Raw genomic sequence first — 22442 nt, 5'->3', positions numbered from 1 at the left:
ACTCTTTTCTCTGGAGCGTAGAAGGCTGAAGGATGATCTAGAGATCTATAAAATAATGAGGGGCGTAGATTAGCTAGAAAAGTCAATATCTTTTCCCCAAAGTAGGGGAATCTAAAACTAGAGGGCATAGGTTTAAGGTGAGAGGGGAGAGATACAAAAGGGTCCAGAGGGGCATTTTTTTCACAGGGTGGTGAATGTCTGGAACAAGCTGCCAGAGATGATAGTAGAGGCAGGTACAATTTTGTCTGTTAAAAAGCGTTTAGACAGTTAACATGGGTAAGATGTGTCTAGAGGGATATGGGCCAAGTACGTGCAATTGGGACTAGCTCAGGGGTTTAAGGGCAGCAGGGACAAGTTGGGCCAAAGGGTCTGTTTCCATGCTGTAAACCTTTACGACTGTGACAAGTGGTGTTCCTCAGGAATCAGTGCTGGAACCTTTACTGTTTGTAATATATATAAATGATTTGGAGGAAAATGTAACTGGATTAGTAAGGTTACGGACGACACAAAGGTTGGTGGATTTGCGAATAGCGATGAGGACCGTCAGAAGATACAGCGGAATATAGATCAGTTGGAGACTTGGGCGGAGAGATAGCAAATGGAGTTTAATCTGGACAAATGTGAGATAATGCATTTTGAAGGTCTAATACAGATGGGAAATATACAGTCGATGGCAGAACCCTTAAGAGTATTGATAGGCAGAGAGATCTGGTACACAGGTCACTGAAAGTGGAAATGCAGGTGGAGAAGGTAGTCAACAAGGGATATGGCATGCTTGCCTTCATTGGCCGGGGTATTGAGTTTAAAAATTGGCAAGTCACGTTGCAGCTTTATAGAACCTTAGTTCGGACGCTCTTGGAATATAGTGTTCAATTCTGCTCACCACACTACCAGAAGGCTTTGGAGAGGGTACAGAAAAATTTACCTGTTATGGAAGGCATTAGCTATGAGGAGAGGTTGGAGAAACTTGGTTTGTTTTCACTGCAGCAACAGAGATTGAGGGGAGACCTGATGGAAGTCTACAAGATTGAGAGGCATGGACAGAGTGGATAGTCAGAACCTTTTTCCCAGGGTGGAAGAATCAATTACTAGGGGGCATAGGTTTAAGGTGCGAGGGGCAAGGTTTGAAGGAGATGTGCAAGGCATATTTTTTTACACAGAGAATGGTGGGTGCCAGGAACTCATTGCCAAGGGATGTAGTGGAAGCGGATACAGTAGTGACTTTTAAGGGGTGTCTTGACAAGTACATGAATAGGATAGGAATAGAGGGGTATGGTCCCCGGAAGGGTAGGGGGTTTTAGTTAACTCGGGCAGCATGGTTAGTGCAGGCTTGGAGGGCCAAAGGGACTGTTCCTGTGCTGTATTTTTCTTTGTTCTTTGTTGACTTAATTGCCCTAAGCAGAAATCCTCATTGCAGGTCAAAAGTACTTGGATTGGCACCTCAAGGTCCATAACCTATAAGGTTACGGACAAAGAGCTGAAAGTGGCAGGGCTGTTCTTTATCAGCTGCCCTCAACACGATGGAAACCCTCCTTCCGTTTTGTAAATTACAGAATCATAGCTCCAAGATTAGTCTTTACTTGGTGAAATAAGAACACACAACATTACTCTAGCACTGTAATAGCTTCAACTTCTTAATGCATAAAACTTGAATTGTAAGTGCTTTATTATATTTATTTGCATTATTCCAGTGCCTGACTACGAAAGGGCAAGAGCTGACTCGTGTCTCTGTTATCAATGCAAAGGGACGCTGTGTGTTGGATGAACTGGTGAAGCCCGACAATCTAATCCTCGACTACCTCACCAGGTAATGATTCAATTATTTAATATTGTCTCACTAAGATGTTGTAGTCTTGCTTCATTAAGGTAATGATATGGGTCCCTTTAACATAGTATGCTGACGTGTTCCTTTCTTCGACTGTTTGTGACTATCAAAGTTTTTTTGTCTTTTTTTAAAATGGCAAAGTATCTGCTCTGATGATGTGAAGTTTCAAGTTGGGTTATGTGAACTGGATGTTTTCAGTGTCGCTTAGTTGGCAAAACTTTCAGCCCTGAGGCAGGAGGTAGAGTTCAAATCCCAATCCAGAGACTTGAGCACAAAAGCAATACTGCCAATATTGGCAATACCAAAAGCAATACTGTGCAATATTGAGGAAGTGCTGCATTATCGGAGGTAGCATCTTTTGTGTGCAGTGTTAAACAGAGACCCTATTTGTTCTCTGTACTTGACATTAAAGATCCCACAGCGTTGTTATAAAATGAGCAAGCAAGTTCTCCCTGATGTCCTGGCCAATATTTATCCCTCAACCAACACTACTTGAAAACATATTGATGTTTGTGGGGCCTTAGGGGTAGCAGAATGGTTAGCGCTGCTGCTTTACAGTGCCAGGAACTCAGGTTCAATTCCAGCCTTGGGTGTCTGCAGAGTTTGCATGTTCTCATGTCTGCATCTTCAGGAGGCTCCGGTTTCCTCCCACAGTCCAAAGATGTGCAGGTTAGCTGGATTGGCCATGCCAAATTATCCCCAGATGTGGAGATTAGGCAGATTAGCCATGAGAGAAGTGCTGGGTTATGGGTTAAGGCCCGAGTAAGATGCTCTATCAAGAGTCATTGCAGACTTGATGGGCTGAATATCCTCTTCTGCACTGGAGGGAATTCTATGAATACAACAGTGACTACACTTCAAAATTATTTCATTGGCTTATTAGTGCTTTAGAAGGTCCTGAGGTTGAAAAAGGCACTATGTAAATGCAAATTCTTTATTTCATTGATGTATCTTAACTGGGAGAGGGGAGGAGTAGCTGAATTGCTTACATAATTCCTGGAGTATTTGGTATTATGATGGTTCTAGTGATTTTGTGAAATGCAGAGATGTTTGATGATGTGTTTGGTGGTAAAACATGCATCTTCTGCCTGGATATTTACTGTGACAATTGGCAGAAGGCAAGCTTGAAGCTGAGGAGATTACCTCTCGGGTCAGAAGCATTACATATGTTTTTCCTAATGTGACATTAATATGCTCTTAGGACAACATGAAACTGAAGCTAATCTGTGGCTGTGTGAAAGTCAGCCTTTGCAATCTGACACTTTAATGGTTTAACAGAAGTATTAATGGGGCACACATTAACAAGGAATACAGTCTTTGTGACAGAACGTTATTGGATTTTGATATGTAATGTAATGAATTCATCCAGACTGTTTTAATATAAGCAGAGTCAGAATATTCAAAGTTAAATTCTGCATGACTTAAATTTTCAGTGGTTTATTTAATATTTTCATTAGGTTTATTCTGGTGACCACAAGGGCTGGAATAATATCTTTAGACACTGCCCACTGTTTTTCTTCATAAAATCAAAAAACCTTCCATCTAATTTTAACCCAAACTGTTATTGATCCTTTTCATAGAATCCCTACAGTGCAGAAGGAGGCCATTTGACTGATTGAGCCTGCACTGACAACTATCCCACCCAAGCCCTATCCCCATAACTCCATGTATTTATCCTGCTAATCCCCTTGACATTAAGGAGCAATTTAGCATGGCCAGTCCACCTAACCTGCATATCTTTGGACTATGGGAGGAAATCTGAACACCAAAAGGAAACCCACGCAGACACAAGGAGAACGTGCAAACACCATACAGACAGTGACTAAGACCGAGAATTGAACCCGGGTCTCTGGTGCTTTGAGAGCTTGTAAGCCTCTTTCAAATATGTGAAGAATAAAAGGTGTGAATTGGGAACCTCAATGCAGTGTCTCTAGGAGTAGCCCTCCAAAGCATGGATTGATTATTTTCCAGATTTATTTAAATGTTTCTGTTTTATTGAACTAAAGTGAGATTGAACTAAGTGGCACCTAAGTAGGCATAATAAATGAAAATTGCCTTAATCATAAGTAATTTGATTAAATCTTAAGCAAAAACAAGGTATATGTAAGTTTGATCCTTTTTAATTTCGTAACTATGACAATGTTTTATTATGATGTGGCAATGCTGGTGTTTGATTGGAGTGGGCACAGTAAGAAATCTCACGATACCAGGTTAAAGTCCAACAGGTTTATTTGGTATCACGAGCTTTCGGAGAGTTGGAATCGTTCCAACCACTCTTCACATTCCAATCTGCAATTATCTTTCAATTGTAGTTTTGTCCGTATATGCCATGTGTGAAACCTACCTCTCCACTCACCTGATGGAGTACCGCTCCAGAAGCTCATGATTCCATGTAAATCTGTTGAGCATTAACCTAGTGTTGTGGGACTCCTTACTGCGACATTTTATTAAACTGGGGTGATTAGTTCTGAAATTGTGCCACAAATTGCACATTCAGGTTTTCTGGGATTACGATGGAGATGATGATGCCAGTGAAAACAAAGCTGAGAGATGTTCAAGCCAAGCTGAAGAAGATCTTACCTAATGATGCTGTCCTTGTGGGCCATTCTTTAGATAATGACTTGAAGGCTTTGAAAGTAAGTACTATACATATCTCTGTAATTTTTAACCCATAATCATTACATCTTTGAAGCTGATTTCAGAACTGAGATGTAACATGTCTCTTAAAGTCTCTCTTGATGTGGGGTTGCTGGCGCTGGACTGGGGTGGGCACAGTAAGAAGCTTCACAGCACCAGGTTAAAGTCCAATGGGTTTGTTTGGAATCATGAGCTTTCAGAGCGCTGCTTTTTCATCAGGTGAGTGGAGAGGTAAGTTTCACAAACACGACATATATAGACAAAAATAGTGGTTGGAATGTGAGTTGTAAAGACTCGCATGCCAACCATTACTTAGCAATTGTATCTTTATCTGTATGTGCCATGTGTGAGAAAGCTACCTCTCCACTCACCTGATGAAGGAGCAGTGCTCCGAAAGTTTGTGATTCCAAATAAACCTGTTGGACTTTAACCTGGCATTGTCAGACTTCTTACTGATTCATAGAATCCCTACGGTGCAAAAGGAGGGCATTCAGCCCATTAAGTCTGCACTGACTCTTCAAGAATATCTTTCCCAGGCCTATCCCTGTAACCCCATGCATTTATCCTGCTAATCCCCCTAACCTATCTTGGGGTATTAAGGCGCAGTTGAGCATGGCCAATCCGCCTAACGATGGCCAATCCATCTCTTAACATGAGATGAGACCTGACACATGTCTCATAGTGTGCCTCTTAAGTAATTAGAAGCCCAACAGAGTTTTGATAATCCCAGCAGCAAAGTGGATTAATGCCCTGTTATTTCACCACCATGAATAGAATTGATTTCAGACTCAATTGACGAGAGGAAACTTTCTTTAAAACTTTTGGAGGTAGATTTCTAACCCCGGCCTAATGGCGAATCAGTATAATATGCCCTTTACTACCACTGAGGGACCTAGCATTATAATTCAACCAGTAGACTGCAGGCAGGTACTGATCTCTGGAAGCAAGTAGGCTAGGGTTTGGAGAAGAGGGGCGGGTAGGGCTGGAATGGGGTACGGCTAAAATGCACTAGTGTGAAGCTGGAGCAACTGTGGCCTGCGTTGGGAGCTCAGACGTGCATTTCTAATTCCCCCACCCTGACAAAGCTACAATAAAACCTATCTGTGGGCTCCTCCTACACTGACCACCAGCCACTGCTGGACCGAGTGCTCTGAAATGGGTGGCACAGTGGTTAGCACTGCTGCCTCACAGCTCCAGGGACCTGGGTTCGATTCCCAGCTTGGATCACTGTCTGTGTGGAGTTTGCACGTTCTTCCTGTATCAGCGAGGGTTTCCTCCCACACTCCAAAGACGTGTGGGTTAGGTGCATTAGCTGTGCTAAATTGCCCCTTAGGGTCCTGGGATACGTAGGTTAGAGGGATTAGTGGGGTAAATATGTGGCGCTATGGGGATGAGACTTAGGTGGGATTGTTGTCAGTGCAGACTCGATGGGCCTCCCCCTGCCCTATAGGGTTTCTGTGAATTTGGCAAACAGGATTATATTTCACGGAATCACAGATTTTTTTGCAGTACAGGAGGAGGCCGACCATTCAGCTCATAGTGCCTGTGTCGGCTCTCTGAATGAGAGCGAGCGCCATCAAAGTCTGTCCTTCACGTTTTCGGGGTGGGTCGGACGGAAGGCCTCAAATTCACCTCCCTCCCCTCCTTGCAATTTCTCAGTAAAATAATCTTGGATAGCCTCGAAGTCATCTGCTCGCAACAAATTGCCATCAAAACTTGGTATTATTTTGTTAGCCTATGAAAGAGGTATAAAAAATGGAAGAGACACAGATAGGACAGAGGGTACTCTTGTAACTTTGGAGATCACACTATTTTAAGATTAATGTAATATGATATGTACTACATCTGAGCCATGGGTGATTGATGCTGTTGCTCTGCACCCGATATACGTGTTTTAGTCCAAAACCTTCTGTGGTTTTGCTTTTGTGGAATCAGATACACATGTAAGAAGACTTTTTTGTATTTCTACAAGGTATTTTTTTCTGTTGGACAACGTTTTTCATGTGGAGTTTGAATAGATAATGTTCCTTGATTTTCTTTTTAAACCAGCATTGATTTTGAAATCACACAGTGGCTTTAAACAGGCTCTCACAATCCTGTGTTGGAGCAGACAACCTGCTGTAACTATAGCAGCTGCTGCATAGGCAAAGGGGTCAGTCCATGAATTCATGTCATTCAGCATAAGTTTTTTTGCCCTTTCTGTTTTGCAAGCTTTAGTAATCGGGTGCAATTTATTTCTCTTGCAGATGGTTCATCCAAATGTTATTGACACATCGCTGCTTTTTGCCAGAGACTATGGTCGAAGGTTTAAGTTGAAAGTTTTGGTAAAAAGCGTTCTTGGGTGAGACCATTAAGTTTATTTTCAAATGGACCTGTTGTGGGCACTCATGGTGTGATAATAACTACTGATCAGCACTTTGAATGAAATGTTAACTTACGATCGCTATTATTAGTGAATTTATTAGTCATTTGCATCAGACTTTTTGTGTGAAAGGTCACAGACCATTAACTCTGTTCCTCTCCTCAGATGTTGCCAAACCTTTTGAGAATTTCCAGCATTATCTGTTTTTACCTCAGATTTCTGGCACCTGCAGTATTTTGCTTTTGCAAATGGTTCCCTCTCCAAGTATTTTTGCCTCTTATAAAACCATTGTAGTCAACTTAGTGAGTTCTTCAGTGCAGATGTGTTTTCCTTAAGTTTCACCAACTGAATCAAAAGCGCCTGAAAGCTTTGAAAATAATATTAGTAATTTGGATTCTGGTGTTCCGCATTCTTACGCGAATTAAGACAGGATGCATGAATTTTTTCCAAAATCTCTTTCACATTGGATAATTCTTCCCAAACAGGAGGGAAATTCAGTCAGACCAAGTGGTTGGCCATGATCCATCTGAGGACGCAAGAGCAGCTTTGGAGTTGGCACAATATTTCATTGACCGTGGACCCAAGCAGGTGTGTTGGTAAATCGTAGAATCCATACAGAGCAGGAGGAAGCCATTTGGCTCATGTCTTCATCAACTCTCTGACAGTATCTTACCCAAGCCCTCCCCTCTGCCTATCCCTGTGCATTAATTAATCCACCTAACCTACACATGTTTGCACATAAAGGTCAATTTAGCATAACCAATCCACCTAAAAATCCCTCGTATAATAAATAAAAACTTTCAGTGATAAGTTTTTATCAGCAGATAAAAACTGTGTTTTTATTTTAACTGTGTCTGTGTTTTAAAAATGCAAAAAGAGCCATTATCTGAAGACTTAACCCTGTAATTATGGGTTTAACTACCAGCTCACAGGTTTCCCCAGGCTGCATGAAACTCACCAGGAGCACAGTGGGACTAATCACATCAGTCATGTTCTTTTGTGTGTCTTGACATTGCAAAATGGGTCAATCATGTTCTCTCAAAGCGTCCTGTTAAACATCCAGGCTTTAACGGCCAGATGCAGGTTATGATCACTGCCATAACTGGTCGGAAAAATCTAAATTGGGCTGCTAGTGCCGTGGCCAAGTTAAACCCACTCCACTATCTTTTGGGTTCCCAACCTGCTGACAACCCATCCCACCACGCCAATGTGTTAGCTGCATTTTGGAATCCTGCCAGAGGTTTTGAAAATGCAAAATCATTTTGTGGGCTTAAATGAGAGTGAAAGCATTCCCGAAATTATAATACTGATCGTCTTAGGCGTTAAGAAGTCTCACAACAACAGGTTAAAGTCCAACAGGTTTATTTGGTAGCAAACGCCACTAGCTTTCGGAGCACTGCTCCTTCGTCAGGTGAGTGGTTCACCTGATGAAGGAGTGGCACTCCGAAAGCTAGTGGTGTTTGCTGCCAAATAAACCTGTTGGACTTCAACCTGGTGTTGTGAGACTTCTTACTGTGTTTACCCCGGTCCAATGCTGACATCTCCACGTCATTTTAGGCGGGAGTAGGAACTAGCTCTGCCTAAAATCATGGTGCACTAATTGCTGTAAATTCTTAGTGACTGAAAAATGGGTGTTGGGAGATTCAGAAATACTGTAAAGAAGCTATTGTGCTTTGTCATGCCAAGTTGAGGGCAGCACAGTAGCACAGTGGTTAGCACTGCTGGTTGACAGCGTCAGAGACCCGGGTTCGATTCCCGGCTTGGGTCACTCTCTGTGTGGAGTCTGCACATTCTCCCCACATCTGTGTAGGTTTCCTTCCACAGTGCAAAGATGTGTGGCCATGCTAAAATGCCCCTTACTATCAAGGGGATGAAATTGGGGAATTGTATGGGTTATGGGGATAGGTTGAGATTGTGGTCAGTGCAGACTTGATGGGCCAAATGACTTCCTTCTGCACTGTGTGATTCTATGGTCTAAGTAAAGAAACTAAGGGAACGTACAGAAGTGACTATTTTGATTATTTCAATGCAGAGGCAGACATCAAAATGTATTTAAATATCTCTGCATCCATCAAAATTTAGCTTTTCAATGTACTTTCAGCATTAAAAACATGGCAGCTGTAACAGGCCTGTGTACCAGTGCTATTTTTTGTGCAACATTGTTGATGAAATGTCTTTGCACTTCAGTTGTGGAGATGTTTAAATTATTTTATTACCGCAGATTGGATCTTTTTTTTTCTGAAGCTGCCTCCCTGGTTCAAGGTGCTCAAGGTTTTTTGGGCCGCATAGTTGAAGATTATGTTGAAGAACTTCAGGGTATCATGTAAAGAACCAATTTGTCCCATTCCCCTGCTCTTCAGGGAGCACCAAGGGGCAGAACTCCCCCAAATAATGTGTATTTGACATGGGATCTCATTAACAGAATTCCTTCGCAAAGTGTCTAACATTGGCTGGCAAGAAAACCTCCCTCTATCGCATTTCCATTCCCGCTGTGATTTGTAGCTCAAATCGGCTTGAGACTATTCAAATCTCAGCAGCTGGTAGCAAGTACTGCATTTTTTCAATTCTCTTTCGCAGAAGTATTTCTTAATTTTAAAGCGATCGTTGTCAACTTGTGTTCCACAGAATTAATTGCTATGTCTTTTGTTTCAAATGCGTGCTTTGTGTCATTAACGTAGAATCATAGAACCCCTACAGCGCAGAAGGAGGCCATTTGGCTCATCGAGTCTACATCGACAACAATCCCACCCAGGCCTTATCCCCATAACCCTACATATTTAACCCACTAACCTACGCATCCCAGGACACTAAGGGTCAATTTATCCTGGCCAATGCACCTAACCCCCACATCTTTGTTCTGTGGGAAGAAACCAGAGCACCCAGAGGACACCCACGCAGACATGGCGAGAATGTGCAAACTCCACACACAAAGCCGGGAATTGAATCCAGGTCCCTGGCACTGTGAGGCAGTAGTGTTAACTGCTGTGCCACCGTGCCACTCCAAAATTCCACTAGCTGCTGTGTTGAGATTCAAACCAGTGTCTCCAGAACAGTACCTTCCCCATGTATTACTAGTCCAGTGACTTTGCCACTACACCACTGTCTCTGCCTTGCCTTTAATGTTAATTCAGTATTCCCCACAGTTTAGCTGTTTTAAAAGTCTCTTGTCCTTATCAGCAAGCTGTTGGGAAGACGGGTGATATTTTAGAAGCAATTGTCATGAATGTAAATAATATTGAGCACAGGTTTCCCTTAACACCTGCACAGGATGAACAGTTTAAGTTTATTTATTAGTGTCACAAGTAGGCTTACATTAGCGTTGCAATGAAGTTACTGTGAAAATCCCCTATTTGCCACACTCTGGCACCTGTTTGGATACACTTAAGGAGAATTTAGCACGACCAACGCACCTAACCAGCATGTCTTTCAGACTATTGGGAGGAATCTGGAGCTCCCAAATGACAGACAGATACAAAAATTCAAATCATATGTTTGACTAGATGGATGCAGATCTGGCTTGGTTATAGCAGACAGAGTGCAGCAGTGGAAAGATTTTTTTAGAATGGAGTTCTGTAGCTAGTAGTGTTCTGCAGGGACCAGTGCTGGGATCTCTGTTATTTGCAGTATATATAAATGATCTAGAGGAAAATGTGGGTCGTCTGGTTAGTAAATTTGCAGATTGTACAAAGATTGGCGGAGTTGCTTATAGTGCCAGGGATTGTCAGCGGATACAACAGGATGTAGATAGATTGGAGACTTGGGCACAGAAATGGCAAATGGAGTTTAATCTGGACAAATGTGATTTTGGAGCATCAAATTTAGATGTGAATTTTACTGTAAATGGCAGAACCCTTAGAAATATTAACATACAGAGGAATCTGGGTGTGCAGGTCCACAGTTCCCTAAAAGTGGCGATACAGGTGGCCAAGATGATTAGGAAAGCATATGCCATGTTTGTCTTCATAAGCTGGGGCATGTGGGGACAAGAGTTGGAAATCATACTGCAGCTATATAAAACCTTGGTTAGGCCGCAATCAGAATATTGTGTGCAGTTCTGGTCACCACACTACCAGTAGGATGTGGAAGCTTTGGGGAGAGTGCAAAGCAGGTTCACCAGGATGTTGCCTGGTCTCGAAGGTATTAGCTATGAGGAGAGATTGAATAAACTAGGATTGTTTTCACTGGAAAGAAAGAGGCTGAAGGGAGACCTGATAGAGGTCTACAAAATTATGAGAGGCACAGACAGGGCAGATAGAGGCTTTTTCCAAGGATGGAAGTGTCAATTACAAGGGAGCACAGATTCAAGGTGAGATGGAGAAATTTTAAGGGAGATTTGCAAGGGAGGTTTTTCATGCAGTAAGTGGTGGGTGTCTGGAACGTGCTACCAGAAGAGGTGGTGGAAGCAGGTGCATTAGCAACATTTAAGAGGCATCTAGATGGATACATGAATAGGGAGGGAATAGAGAGATATGGACTAAGTAAGGGCAGAAGGTTTTTTCTTTAGTTTGGTTAGGTCTTCATGATCGGCACAGGTATGGAGGGCCGAAGGGCCATTTTTTGTGCTATACTTTGTTCACCTGGAGGAAACCCACACAGACACGGAGAGAACGTACAGACGCTGCACAAACAGTGACCCAAGCCGGAAATCGAACCTGGGTCCCTGGCGCTGTGAGGCAGCAGTGCTTACCGTTGTGCCATCCACAGATTTATTAAATAAAATTATCTTCATGTACAGAACCCAGGATGTATCAGTGACCTTTCGGTGCATGAGGTGCAGTTCATCATTAACATTCGGCCAATGCTTTGGTTACAGGTAGCAAAGCTGAACCTGGAGAATTTTCAAGGCAAACAGCCAGCAAGAGAAAGTTTCACACCCCAGCCTGAAGGCAAAAATCAGGCAAATGGGTTGTCAGACCATCTGAAAACAAACTGCAAAGGGGTGGATGGCAAGCCATGCTTCCACAGTGACAGGTTAGTTCATGATATTTTAACATTTCTAAAACAAAATATATTTAAATTGATCTGCACTGAGCGACCAAATTTTTCTAACAGAGCATGACATAGTATCAAATGAAGTTCTCTTGGGTTTGATCGCACAATCCTTTAACTCCATCTACTGTGTAGCACTTCTTCAATCTAGAGCTGTGATACTAGGCAGGCAGGAGTCCTGGGTCTTTAGTCACCCCTCAGAGGAGAGGATTCTTAGACAACATGAGTTTCTGTGAAAAACATTTTCTGGAGTCTTGCCCCTTGAAATATCTGTTCTTGTTTCGCAGTCATCACACAAGAAGAAAGAGAATTGAAAAAATGCACTACTTGCTATCAGCTGCTGAGATCTGAACAGTCTACAGCTAATGTATATGGCATTCTTGTCCAACACAGACAGAAACCCATTCCCATCTTGTATGTTTTGCAAGCAAAGACACTGAGGACTACCCCATCCATTAGGGTGGTGACTTGTAGTGTTTTCTGGCACAAAATGCAACAAATCCTGGCCCTAGCAACTGGTCCAACCTCCCAGGTCCTATTAATACACTGAAGTGCAGCAGATCTGTGTGGTTGTATATCATATTGCTGCGTTTACTTTCCTTCCAAATGTTTGTTAGTATGCATGTGCATCTTGCAGCAACCCTGACTCCAGAGTGATCCTGACTGCCATCACCATTCCCCCTCCCCATCCTTTAAGAAAATGTTTATATTGCTATTCTTTCCTATAATAACAAATAATAAACTTAACTGGCAGGGGTGAAACCATGATTTTGCAGCGGATGAGGCTGGCCCATTGTACTTGGGGTGTGCTGACAGCTGTGATAGTGATTTGCCCAGGCTAGGGTAAAGAATCAGGGGAACCAGTGAGGTTAAACCAAGGCTTTACCTGATGCAATTTTTCAAAGCCAACTCGGCTTTTTGCTTAACATAGGAATTAGGGGGTGGCACAGTGGTGCGGTGATTAGTACCGCTGCCTCACAGCACCAGAGACCTGGGTTCGATTCCCATCTTGGGAGGGAGTGCGTGTGTGTGTGTGGAATTTGCATGTTCTCCCCATGTCTGCGAGGGTTTCCTCCCACAGTCTGAAGGAGTGGTTAGATGCACTGACCCGAATAGACACCAGAATGTGACAACCACGAGAATTTCACAGTAACTTCTTCATTGCAATGTTAATGTAAGCCTACTTGTGACTAATAAATAAACTTTAAATTTGGGAGCAGAAGTGAGCAAATTCAGCCCTTCAAGCCCACTCCACCATTCAGTCAGATCATGACTGATCAAACCTGGGATGTGGTGAAATGCCTCATCTTGGATTTTGTTTGTTCCTCATGTGGGGACCATGAAATGGATTCAATTTGAATTTGATTCTCTTGGGTGGAAAAAAAATTGAAAAAAAATGTTCATGATCTGCGTTTTTTTTTAACTTGCTATTTGATCCTGTGGTTGGCTTCCAACCCTTAAAGTGTTAACAATGTGTACGACTCCTATAAAGTGATGCTAATACTTCTTTATGCTTTCTTAATATAACTAATGATTTAGTGTTTCAATAAAACATCTGCTCAGAATGTTCTTTGTTTGCTTTATTAAACTTTTGTGATTTTAAGACTAATTTATAGCACAAGGAAATGTTTGTGCAAACATAGTGTAAGATAGAAATGTACCCTATAAAATATTATTTACATTGCATCTACTTGGAGAACGCAAAGAAGCATTTTGCTAGCTGACTGTTCTGTCTTGCTGGGGCTTGCAATGTGTCCACGTTTTTTTTGGTACTTGAACTCTGTCTTGGTTGGCAGTTGTGTCAACAAAAAACTTAGCAATACAATCTAAGGAAATTAATATGCAGGCACAAAACACACATTGCTGCAAATACTCAGCAAATCTGACAGCATCCGCAGAGAGGAAGACAGAGTTAATGTTTGAGGTCTGTGCCTTTTCATCAGGACAAAGGCAAGGTAGAAATGTGATAGGTTTTGACCACGTAGGAGGGTGAGAAGAAGAACAAAAAAGCAAGTTTAGTTTATTTGCTTAGTTTATTTATTAGTTTCACAAGTAGGCTTACATTAACACTGCAATGAAGTTACTGTGAAAATACCTTCCAGCACCTGTTCAGGTACACTGAGGGAGAATTTAGCACGGCCAGTGCACTTAACCAGCACATCTTTCGGACTGTGGAAAGAAACTGGAGCACCCAGTGGAAACTCCACGCAGACACGGAGGGAACATGCTGATTCCGCACAGACGGTGACCCAAGCTGGGAATCGCACTCGGGACCCTGGTGCTGTGAGGCAGTAGTACTAATCACCATGTTGTCCATGATAGGGTGGGAGGGAAATGACCAAAAGCCAAATGGAGTGGTAATGGGCAAAGTAAAGAGACAAAAGATGTGTCTAGATGAGGTGTCCATGATGTGGAGATGCCAATGTTGGACTGGGGTGGACAAGGTGTTCAGTCACTCGACACTAGGTTATAGTTCAACAGGTTTATTTGAAATCACAAGCATTTGGACTGTTGCTCTTTCCTCAGGTGAAGTGCAGCGCTTTGACAGCTTATGATTTCTAATAAACCTATTCTCTCCCCTGTGATCCATGAGAAATGTGAGCCAAGTCCTTATCAGAGAGTTACTGTATGTTGACAATGCTGCAGTAGCATTTCACACACAGGGACATCTTCAGTGAGCAGTGGACAGATTCTCTCATAGTCATAGAGGTTAAAAGTATGGAAACAGGCCCTTCGGCCCAACTTGTCCACGCCACCCTTTTTTTTAAACCACTAAGCTCGTCCCAATTGCCTGATTTGGCCTATATCCCTCTATACCCATCTTACCCCTGTAACTGTCTGAACACTTTTTAAAAAACAAAATTGTACCCACCTCTTTACGAGCTTGTTCCAGACACTCACCACTTCTGTGTGAAAAAATTGTCCCTCTGGACACTTTTGTATATCTCTTCTCTCACCTTAAACCTATGCCCTCTAGTTTTAGACACCCTACCTTTGGGAAATGATATTGACAATTAGCTGACCTGTGCCCCTCATTATTTTATAGACCTCTATAAGATCACCCTTCAGCCTCCTATGCTCCAAAGGAAAAAGTCCCAGTCTATTCAGCCTCTTATAGCTCAAACCATCAAGTCCCAGTAGCATCCTATTAAATCAGAACAGAGAAGCTGCAACACCTTTTTCGGAGCCTTCATGTCATCGGTGAAGATGAACATCTTGCCAAGGCCATCCCCACACCCCCACTACTTGCCTTCAAGCAACCTCAAACAGACCATTGTTCACAGCAAACTAACGAGCCTTCAGGAGAATAGTGATACGACACCACACAACCCTGCCACAGCAACCTCTGCAAAAAGTGCTGGATCATCGACACAGATGCCATCATCTCACATGAAAACACCATCCACCAGGTACTTGGTACATACTCTTGCGACTTGGCGAATGTTGTCTGTCTGATACGCTGCAAGAAAGGATGTCCTGAAGCATTGGTGAGACCAATTCAGACGCTATGACAATGAATGAATGGACACCACTCAACCATCACCAGGCAGGAGTATTCCCTTCCTGTCAGAGAATACTTCAGCAGTCACAGGCGTTCAGCCTCTGATCTTCAGGTAAGCGTTCTCCAAGGCGGCCTTCAAGAGACATGACAATGGAGAATCGCCAAAGCAAAAACTGATAGCCAAGTTCCGCACACATGAGGACAGCTTCACCTGGGATCTTGGGTTCGTGTCACACTATTTGTAACACCCACGACTTGCCCGGGCTTGCAAAATCTCACTAACTGACCTAGCTTGAGACAATTCACACTCTTCAACCTGTGCTTAACCCTCTCTCCACTCACATTGTCTGCATCTGTAAAGACTTGATTACCTATTGAGATTTGCATTCCAACCATTACCTTGCAACTGAGTCTGTGTCTATGTATGCCCTGTTTGTGAACCCAACTCTATACTCACCTGATGAAGGGACAGCATTCTGAAAGCTTGTGCTATCAAATAAACCTGTTGGACTTTAACCTGGCGTTGCGAGACTTGTTCCTAATTTTTCATCCAAATCAATAATATCAATGACAAATAACAATGGATCCAGCACCGATCCCTGAGGCACACTGCAGGTCACAGGCTTTCAGTTTGAAAAAGAACCCCCTAAACCACCCTCTGTCTTCTGTCATCCAACCAATTTTGTATCCGTTTGGCTACCTCACCCTAGATCCCATGAGATTTAACCTTATGCAACAACCTACTATGCGGTATCTTGTCAAAGACCTCAGGCTTGTAAAGAATTTTGGTTTGACCATTGCATCAGGAAGCCAAATGTCATGGTCCAGGATGTTGTCCTACTCCTCATCTATTAGCATTGGTATGGAGATTGTTGATTGCTTAACGATCACCAGCAGTCAGTCACTTGGTGCTGAAACTAACACACACATTTCAAAAGCTACTGTTGTTATCATCAAGCTGAGTAAGAGAGCATGGAACAAAGTAAAGTGATTAGAACAAAGCCTGCACAGACCATGCTGCCTGACTTAACTAAAACCCTCTGCCCTTCCCTGACCATATCCCTCTATTCCCATCCTATTCATGTATTTGTCAAGACATCCCTTAAAAGTCACTACCATATCCACTTAGACTACCTCCCCTGACGAGTTCCAGGCGCCCACCATCCTCTGTGTAAAAAAAAATCTGCCTTGTATATCTCCTTTAAACCTTGCCCTTCGCACCTTAAACCTGTGCCCCCTAGTAATTACTCTTCCATCCTGGGGAAAAGCTTCTGACTATCCCCTCTGTCCATGCCTCTCATAATCTTGTAGATTTCTTTCAGGTTGCCCCTCAACCTCTGTCGCTCCAGTGAGAACACACCAAGTTTTTCCAACCTCTCATAGCTAATGCCCTCCATACTAACATCCTGGTAAATCTTTTCTGTACTCTCTCCAAAGCCTCTGCATCCTTCTGGTAGTTGAATACTATATTCCAAGTGCCTAACTAAGGTTCTATTAAGCTGCAACATGACTTGCGAATTTTTAAACTCAGTGCCGTATGCCTTCTTGACTACCTTCTCCACCTGCATTACCACTTTCAGTGACCTCTGTACCTGTACACCCACACGTAGGCTTACATTCACACTGCAGTGAAGTTACTGTGAAAATCCCCTAGTCACCACGCTCTGGTGTCTGGATACACTGAGGGAGAATTTAGCATAGCCAATGCACCTAACCAGCAGATCTTTTGGACTGTGGGAAAAAACCTGAGCACCCAGAGGAAACCCACAGAGACATGAGGAAAATGCGCAGACTGCACAGACAGTGACCCAAGCAGGGAATTAACCAACCAAGAACACCAAACTCCCAAGTTTCTCAAGCCTGCATTCAAAATGTATTCCTCTACATTGGTGAGAGATGGGAAACATATGCTAGCAGGAGAAAAGGCTGAATGGTTTCCACCTCTACTGTCTCAGACATATTCTCAATATCTCTTGGCAGGACAAGGTCACCAACTCAAGAGGTCCTGGGGCATTCTGATTCCATCTGCACACTAAGCTGGTAACTTGGCTTGGCCAAGTTCATGAGGTGGTGGATGAAATAGAAAGACGTCCTGTACAGTGAACTGTCCACCTGAGTCATAACCTGCTCGACATCCATTCCTCTGCTATAGTGACCCCTGCGAGATGAATAGCAGATATTGACACACAGCTACAAGACATGAGGGCCATGACTTTTGGAAGCTGGCTGTTTGAAGGGCCATTGGAAGAGAGAGGAGAAACAGAAAACTCAGCAAGTCGAGAAGAGGTCCGTGAGAAAGCAAGCCAACAAATTCTGCCAGATTGAGACTCCCGAACCATCGCACAATGTTTAACTCTGAGTTCACCATCACGGGGTGGCACAATGACACAATGGTTAGCACTGCTGCCACACAGCTCCAGGGACCCAGGTTTGAAGCCTGGCATAGGTCACTATCTCTGTGGAGTTTGCATATTCTCCCCGTGTCTCCATGGATTTCCTCTGGGTGCTCTGGTTTCCACCCACAGTCCGAAAGATGTGCTGGTTAGGTTGATTGGCCATGCTAAATTGTCTCAATGTTGGGGACTGGCTAGGGTAAATGCATGGGGTTAGGGAATAGGTTGGTGCAGATTCAGTGGGTGGAATGGCCTCCTTCTGCACTGTCAGGATTCTATGGAAGTGGCAAACTATTGTCTCAGGAGACTGAAGACTGCCAAAGGGTGCTATACTCGAGGCAAATTTGTTTAACCCCTATAATAAAAGTCATTTAGTGTTCTCTGGTACCGTTTTAGAAATGAACAGTAACTGATGCGCAATGTGTGTAACAGAAATATCTCTTCTGCTGTCTAGCTTGCTAAAGAAGCTGTGTATGGGTGATCAGAAAGCAGTGCTATTAGGCACAAAGAAAGCAATGAAGGAGTTGATACACCAGGAAGTCTGGCATAAAATTGAATGTGGAACAGACAAAGAGGTAAACGCCATAAAACCATAACTTGTTAAACTAGATTTCTGTATTCAAAGCAACTTCTGAGAATTTTTCCCATGACTCTATAAATGGCCATGATATATTGGGCCCTCGACATGGGCACAACTAACAGTTCACCAACAGAGAACAAGGGTTTGAGGAACTAATTGTTTTGGCTTGGAACACATTTCTATCTCCTCTTCGTAAATCATTATAAAGGCATATCACACCACCAGCAATAAGCATGATTAGAACTACAAGCATGACGTGGAGATGCCGGGTTGGACTGGGGTAAACACAGTAAGAAGTCTCACAACAGGTTAAAATCCAACAGGCTTATTTGGTAGCACAAGGCACTAGCTTTTGGAGCGCTGCCCCTTCATCAGGTGAGTGATAATGAAGCGTGATGAAGGGGCAGCACTCCAAAGGCTAGTGGCTTGTGCTGCCAAATAAACCTGTTTGACTTTAACCTGGTGTTGTGAGAATTCTTACTGTGTAGAACTACAGGGGCATGAACAGGATGCCTAGGGAGCAGCTGTTCCCTTTAGTTGAAGGGTCAGTTACAAGGGGGCACAAGTTAAAAGTGAGGGGTGGGAGTTTAGGGGGGATTTGATGAAAAACATTTTTACTCGGAGGGTGGTGACAGTCTGTTATGCGCTGCTTGGGAAGGTGGTGGAGACAGGATGCCTCACATTCTTTAAGAAGTACCTGGATGAGTACTTGACATGCCATAACATTCAAAGCTATGGACCAAGTGCTGGCAAGTGGGATTAGGTGGGCAGATCAGGGCATTTCGTGCAGACTCGATGGGCTGAAGGATCTCTTCTGCACTATAGTATTCTGTGATACGGGTAAACGTAGATGCTTTCCTAATTGATTTTCCCATTGATGTAGCTAAACAAAGCTTTTATGACATTTGAGAATGGAATGTGTTGGCCTATTTTAGTGCAACTTTTTATTTTTCATGTTAAAAAAGCCTTTTCTCTAATCAGCCAAAAATAATCATAGTTGTTTTTTTTTCCCTCAATGCTTACATGGAATGTGCTCTAAGTTTCCCTCCAATGTGTTTCCTGCAGGTTGTCCAACAAGCTCAGACTGAAATCCCAGTTGCTTCTTTAAGCTTAAGTCACCTTACGTCTTATTCTGAATATATTGAGTGTAATTTACAAATGAAAATTCACGAGGGACTACTTCATGAAAAGGTATGACAAACCTCAATGGAGTAAGAAATTAGTCTTATCACAACAGAATTTTGTCAAAAAAAGCTGTAAATTTTCTATTTATTTACATAAACACACCATTGTGAATCAAATTTAGGGGAAAAATTAGCTATTAAATAATTAAAAGGTCCCAATTTATTATTGTACGTATCTCCTATCTGTACATACACAAACATTGTACATATAAAATTATGAAGGGAGTAGATAAGATGGATGCAGGGAAGTTGTTTCCACTGGCGGGTGAAATTAGAACTGGGGGAATGGCCTCAAAATAAGGGGGAGCAGATTTAGGACTGAGTTGAGGAGGAACTTCTTCACACAAAGGGTTGTGAATCTGTGGAATTCCCTGCCCAGTGAAGCAGTTGGGGCTACCTTATTGAATGTTTTTTAAGACAAAGATAGAAGATTTTTGAACAGTAAAGGAATTAAGGGTTAGGGTGAGTAAGTGGAGCTGAGTCCACAAAAAGATTCGCCATGATCTTATTGATTGCAGGCTTTGAGGGACGAAATGGCCAACTCCTGCTCCTAGTCCTTATGTTCCTCGTTAACAAGAGTCTTTTGGGATTGCCAGTAAAAGAAAATTAAGGTCATCCTGAAATAAAGCCAGATTTCCCTATCTACAATTGAATCTCGGAGGCCACCTCTGCTTCCAATTATGATTTCATTAACAGATTAAGTGGCTGCCAAAATAGCCCAGCAGCCAAGTGTTGATGAGCATCATTGGCTTCTTGTGAGGACTTCTAGGATTTGATGCTTTTTTTTGAAAAGGTAGTCAGGATGTGGGCAAACCTGGCAAGGCTGCACTTAATTGCTCGCTCCGAGTTGGCCTGGGAAGGTGTAAGTGAGCCTTCTGTTCAAACTGCTACAGTACTTGTGGTGATGATGTCCCACAGTTGATGAGTCAATATGTCTTTTTATTTCAAATCTCTCTTCAGATGAGGCAGAAGTTGTCAGAAATGTGTACGGTGTACGCTGGTCCATTCTGTAAGGATTTCTGTTTAGAATCTGTGAAACGAACATTCCAAGACTGTGGTTCCATCAGTTCCATCAGTGTTATCACAGAAACACACAAGGTACAAGTAGTAATAGTACAACTAAAATGAAAAGGAGCTGTTTGTCCTTCATAAATTCTTAGTACTAGTGAATTCTATCATATTTTTAAAATATTTTCAGTCCACAGTTTATGGCAGGTGTGTTGATATTAATGTGATTGTTCGCCATAAGCAGTGCCCAGTAAAGTTTAAAGTTTATTTATTAGTGTCACAAGTAGGCTTGGATTAACACTGCAATGACATTACTGTGAAAATTTCCCAGTCGCCACACTCCGGCGCCTGTTCAGGTACATTGATAGAGAATTTAGCATGGTCAATGCACCTAACCAGCGCGTCTTTCAGACTGTGGGAGGAAAGCAGAGTACTTGGAGAAAACCCATGCAGACTCCACACAGACAGTGACTCAAGCTGCAAGTCAAACCCGAGTCCCTGGTACTGTGAGGCAGCAGTGCTAACCACTGTGCTGCCCACTTAATAGGCTAGTTGAACATATTACCAAGCGCAGTCAAATGACTTATCAAGTCTCCTCACTATTATGCAGATCTAGACCAGTGTTTGAGAACTTTGCTACTTGCATTTCATCACAACTTCTTTAGTTGGGACGTGGGTGGCATGGTGGTTAGCACTGCTAACCTCACAGTGCCGGGAACCCAGGTTTGATTCCCGGTTTGAGTCACTGTCTGCAGAGACAATGACTGAAGCCTGCGAGTTCTCCCATGTCTGCGTGGGTGTCCTCCCACAGTCCAAAAGATCTGCTGGTTAGGTGCATTGGCCGTGCTAAGTTCTCCCTCGGTGTACCCTACAGGCGCCGGAGTGTGGCAACGCGGGGATCTTTTCACAGCAACTTCATTGCGGTGTTAACGTAGGCTGACTTGTGACATTAATAAATAAACTTTAAAATTTGTATGTTGATGCAGCTCAATGTCAGTAGTTCTCAAGATATCGGAAAAATGTCACAAGCAAATTCTTTCCCCAACCTAATGCTCAACCTAAACATTTCAAACTAAAAATCCATAAAATGTTAAGTATAGGGGATTAATGAGGTGCAAATAATTGACGGAAGAGCCCAAAATAATTGGTGCACTTAATGCATCATAAGCGGTACCTTTGTAATTAACTCCAGTGATACTGACAAATTCCCAGTGTAGTCAGTGGCGCATGATAAACTTAGCTTAAGTGGTGGAACTCTACGGGAGTTAGATGCACGGTTCAGGTTGTGGGGACACTGAGTGGTAAATGGAAGTTGGAGGTTTTCAGGGGAATAGATGGGCTTTGGAAGCACTAAGTGTCAAGTGTGGGAAGTGGCGAAGCAATCAAGGATATGCTGGAAGTAGTCCAGGGCATCCATGGGAGCTCTTGAGTATAAGCCCATGTTCTGAGTTTTGCCTTGAGTGCAGAGGTAGTCAGTCCAGAAACAAGTAACTGGCGCTTGTAGCTGGCTGGGCATAACATTCTGCCAAATGTGTTGTAGCATTCAAAATCCAGAGTTGGGTAGTTTGCAAAGGGCAGGCACAGCTAAAAAAGGTGCCATTAAAAGTTTGGATACAAAACATACCTTAGAGAGCAAGAACAATTAGTGTGGCTACCAGATCACCAGGTAGGCACACACTCTGATTTATTTAGAACCAAGTCATGAAACGCTGGAGCAACTTTGATTTTGCATTTTGAAGCTTGAAACATCCTGCCAATTCCCGGAAAAAAAATCATTGGATATTATCATCATCAGTAATTCTCAAACCTTTTGAGCTGAGAAAATCACTTGGCCGCCCGGGACCATTCAGTGCCTCGGCTTGGGTGTCAGCCTTCATGTCACATTACCTTTGGGCCTTGTGCTTGTGGACAACATCTAGACTGACACTCTCAGTCGAGTAACAAAGGATTGCTACGTTGTTG

At 42.9% G+C, this 22442-nt stretch overlaps 1 protein-coding gene across 3 annotated transcripts in view; it reads left to right on the top strand.

Annotated features, from left to right (window-relative positions):
* rexo5 (RNA exonuclease 5) overlaps positions 1-22442 on the top strand; it is a 58023-nt gene that overhangs the window by 27905 nt on the left and 7676 nt on the right. For all 3 annotated transcript variants that reach the window (XM_080206899.1, XM_080206898.1, XM_080206900.1), the window contains 8 exons: positions 1692-1807; positions 4323-4461; positions 6709-6803; positions 7310-7412; positions 11638-11795; positions 18163-18283; positions 19354-19479; positions 20433-20570. In XM_080206899.1, the coding sequence (XP_080063025.1) occupies positions 1692-1807; positions 4323-4461; positions 6709-6803; positions 7310-7412; positions 11638-11795; positions 18163-18283; positions 19354-19479; positions 20433-20570 (996 nt within the window). The remainder of the gene's footprint in view (positions 1-1691; positions 1808-4322; positions 4462-6708; positions 6804-7309; positions 7413-11637; positions 11796-18162; positions 18284-19353; positions 19480-20432; positions 20571-22442) is intronic.

Source organism: Carcharhinus amblyrhynchos, chromosome 18 (genome assembly GCF_965287045.1).
Source record: "Carcharhinus amblyrhynchos chromosome 18, sCarAmb.v2.hapA, whole genome shotgun sequence".
NCBI lineage: Eukaryota > Metazoa > Chordata > Chondrichthyes > Carcharhiniformes > Carcharhinidae > Carcharhinus > Carcharhinus amblyrhynchos.
This window is presented reverse-complemented; position numbering and strand designations above follow the sequence as displayed.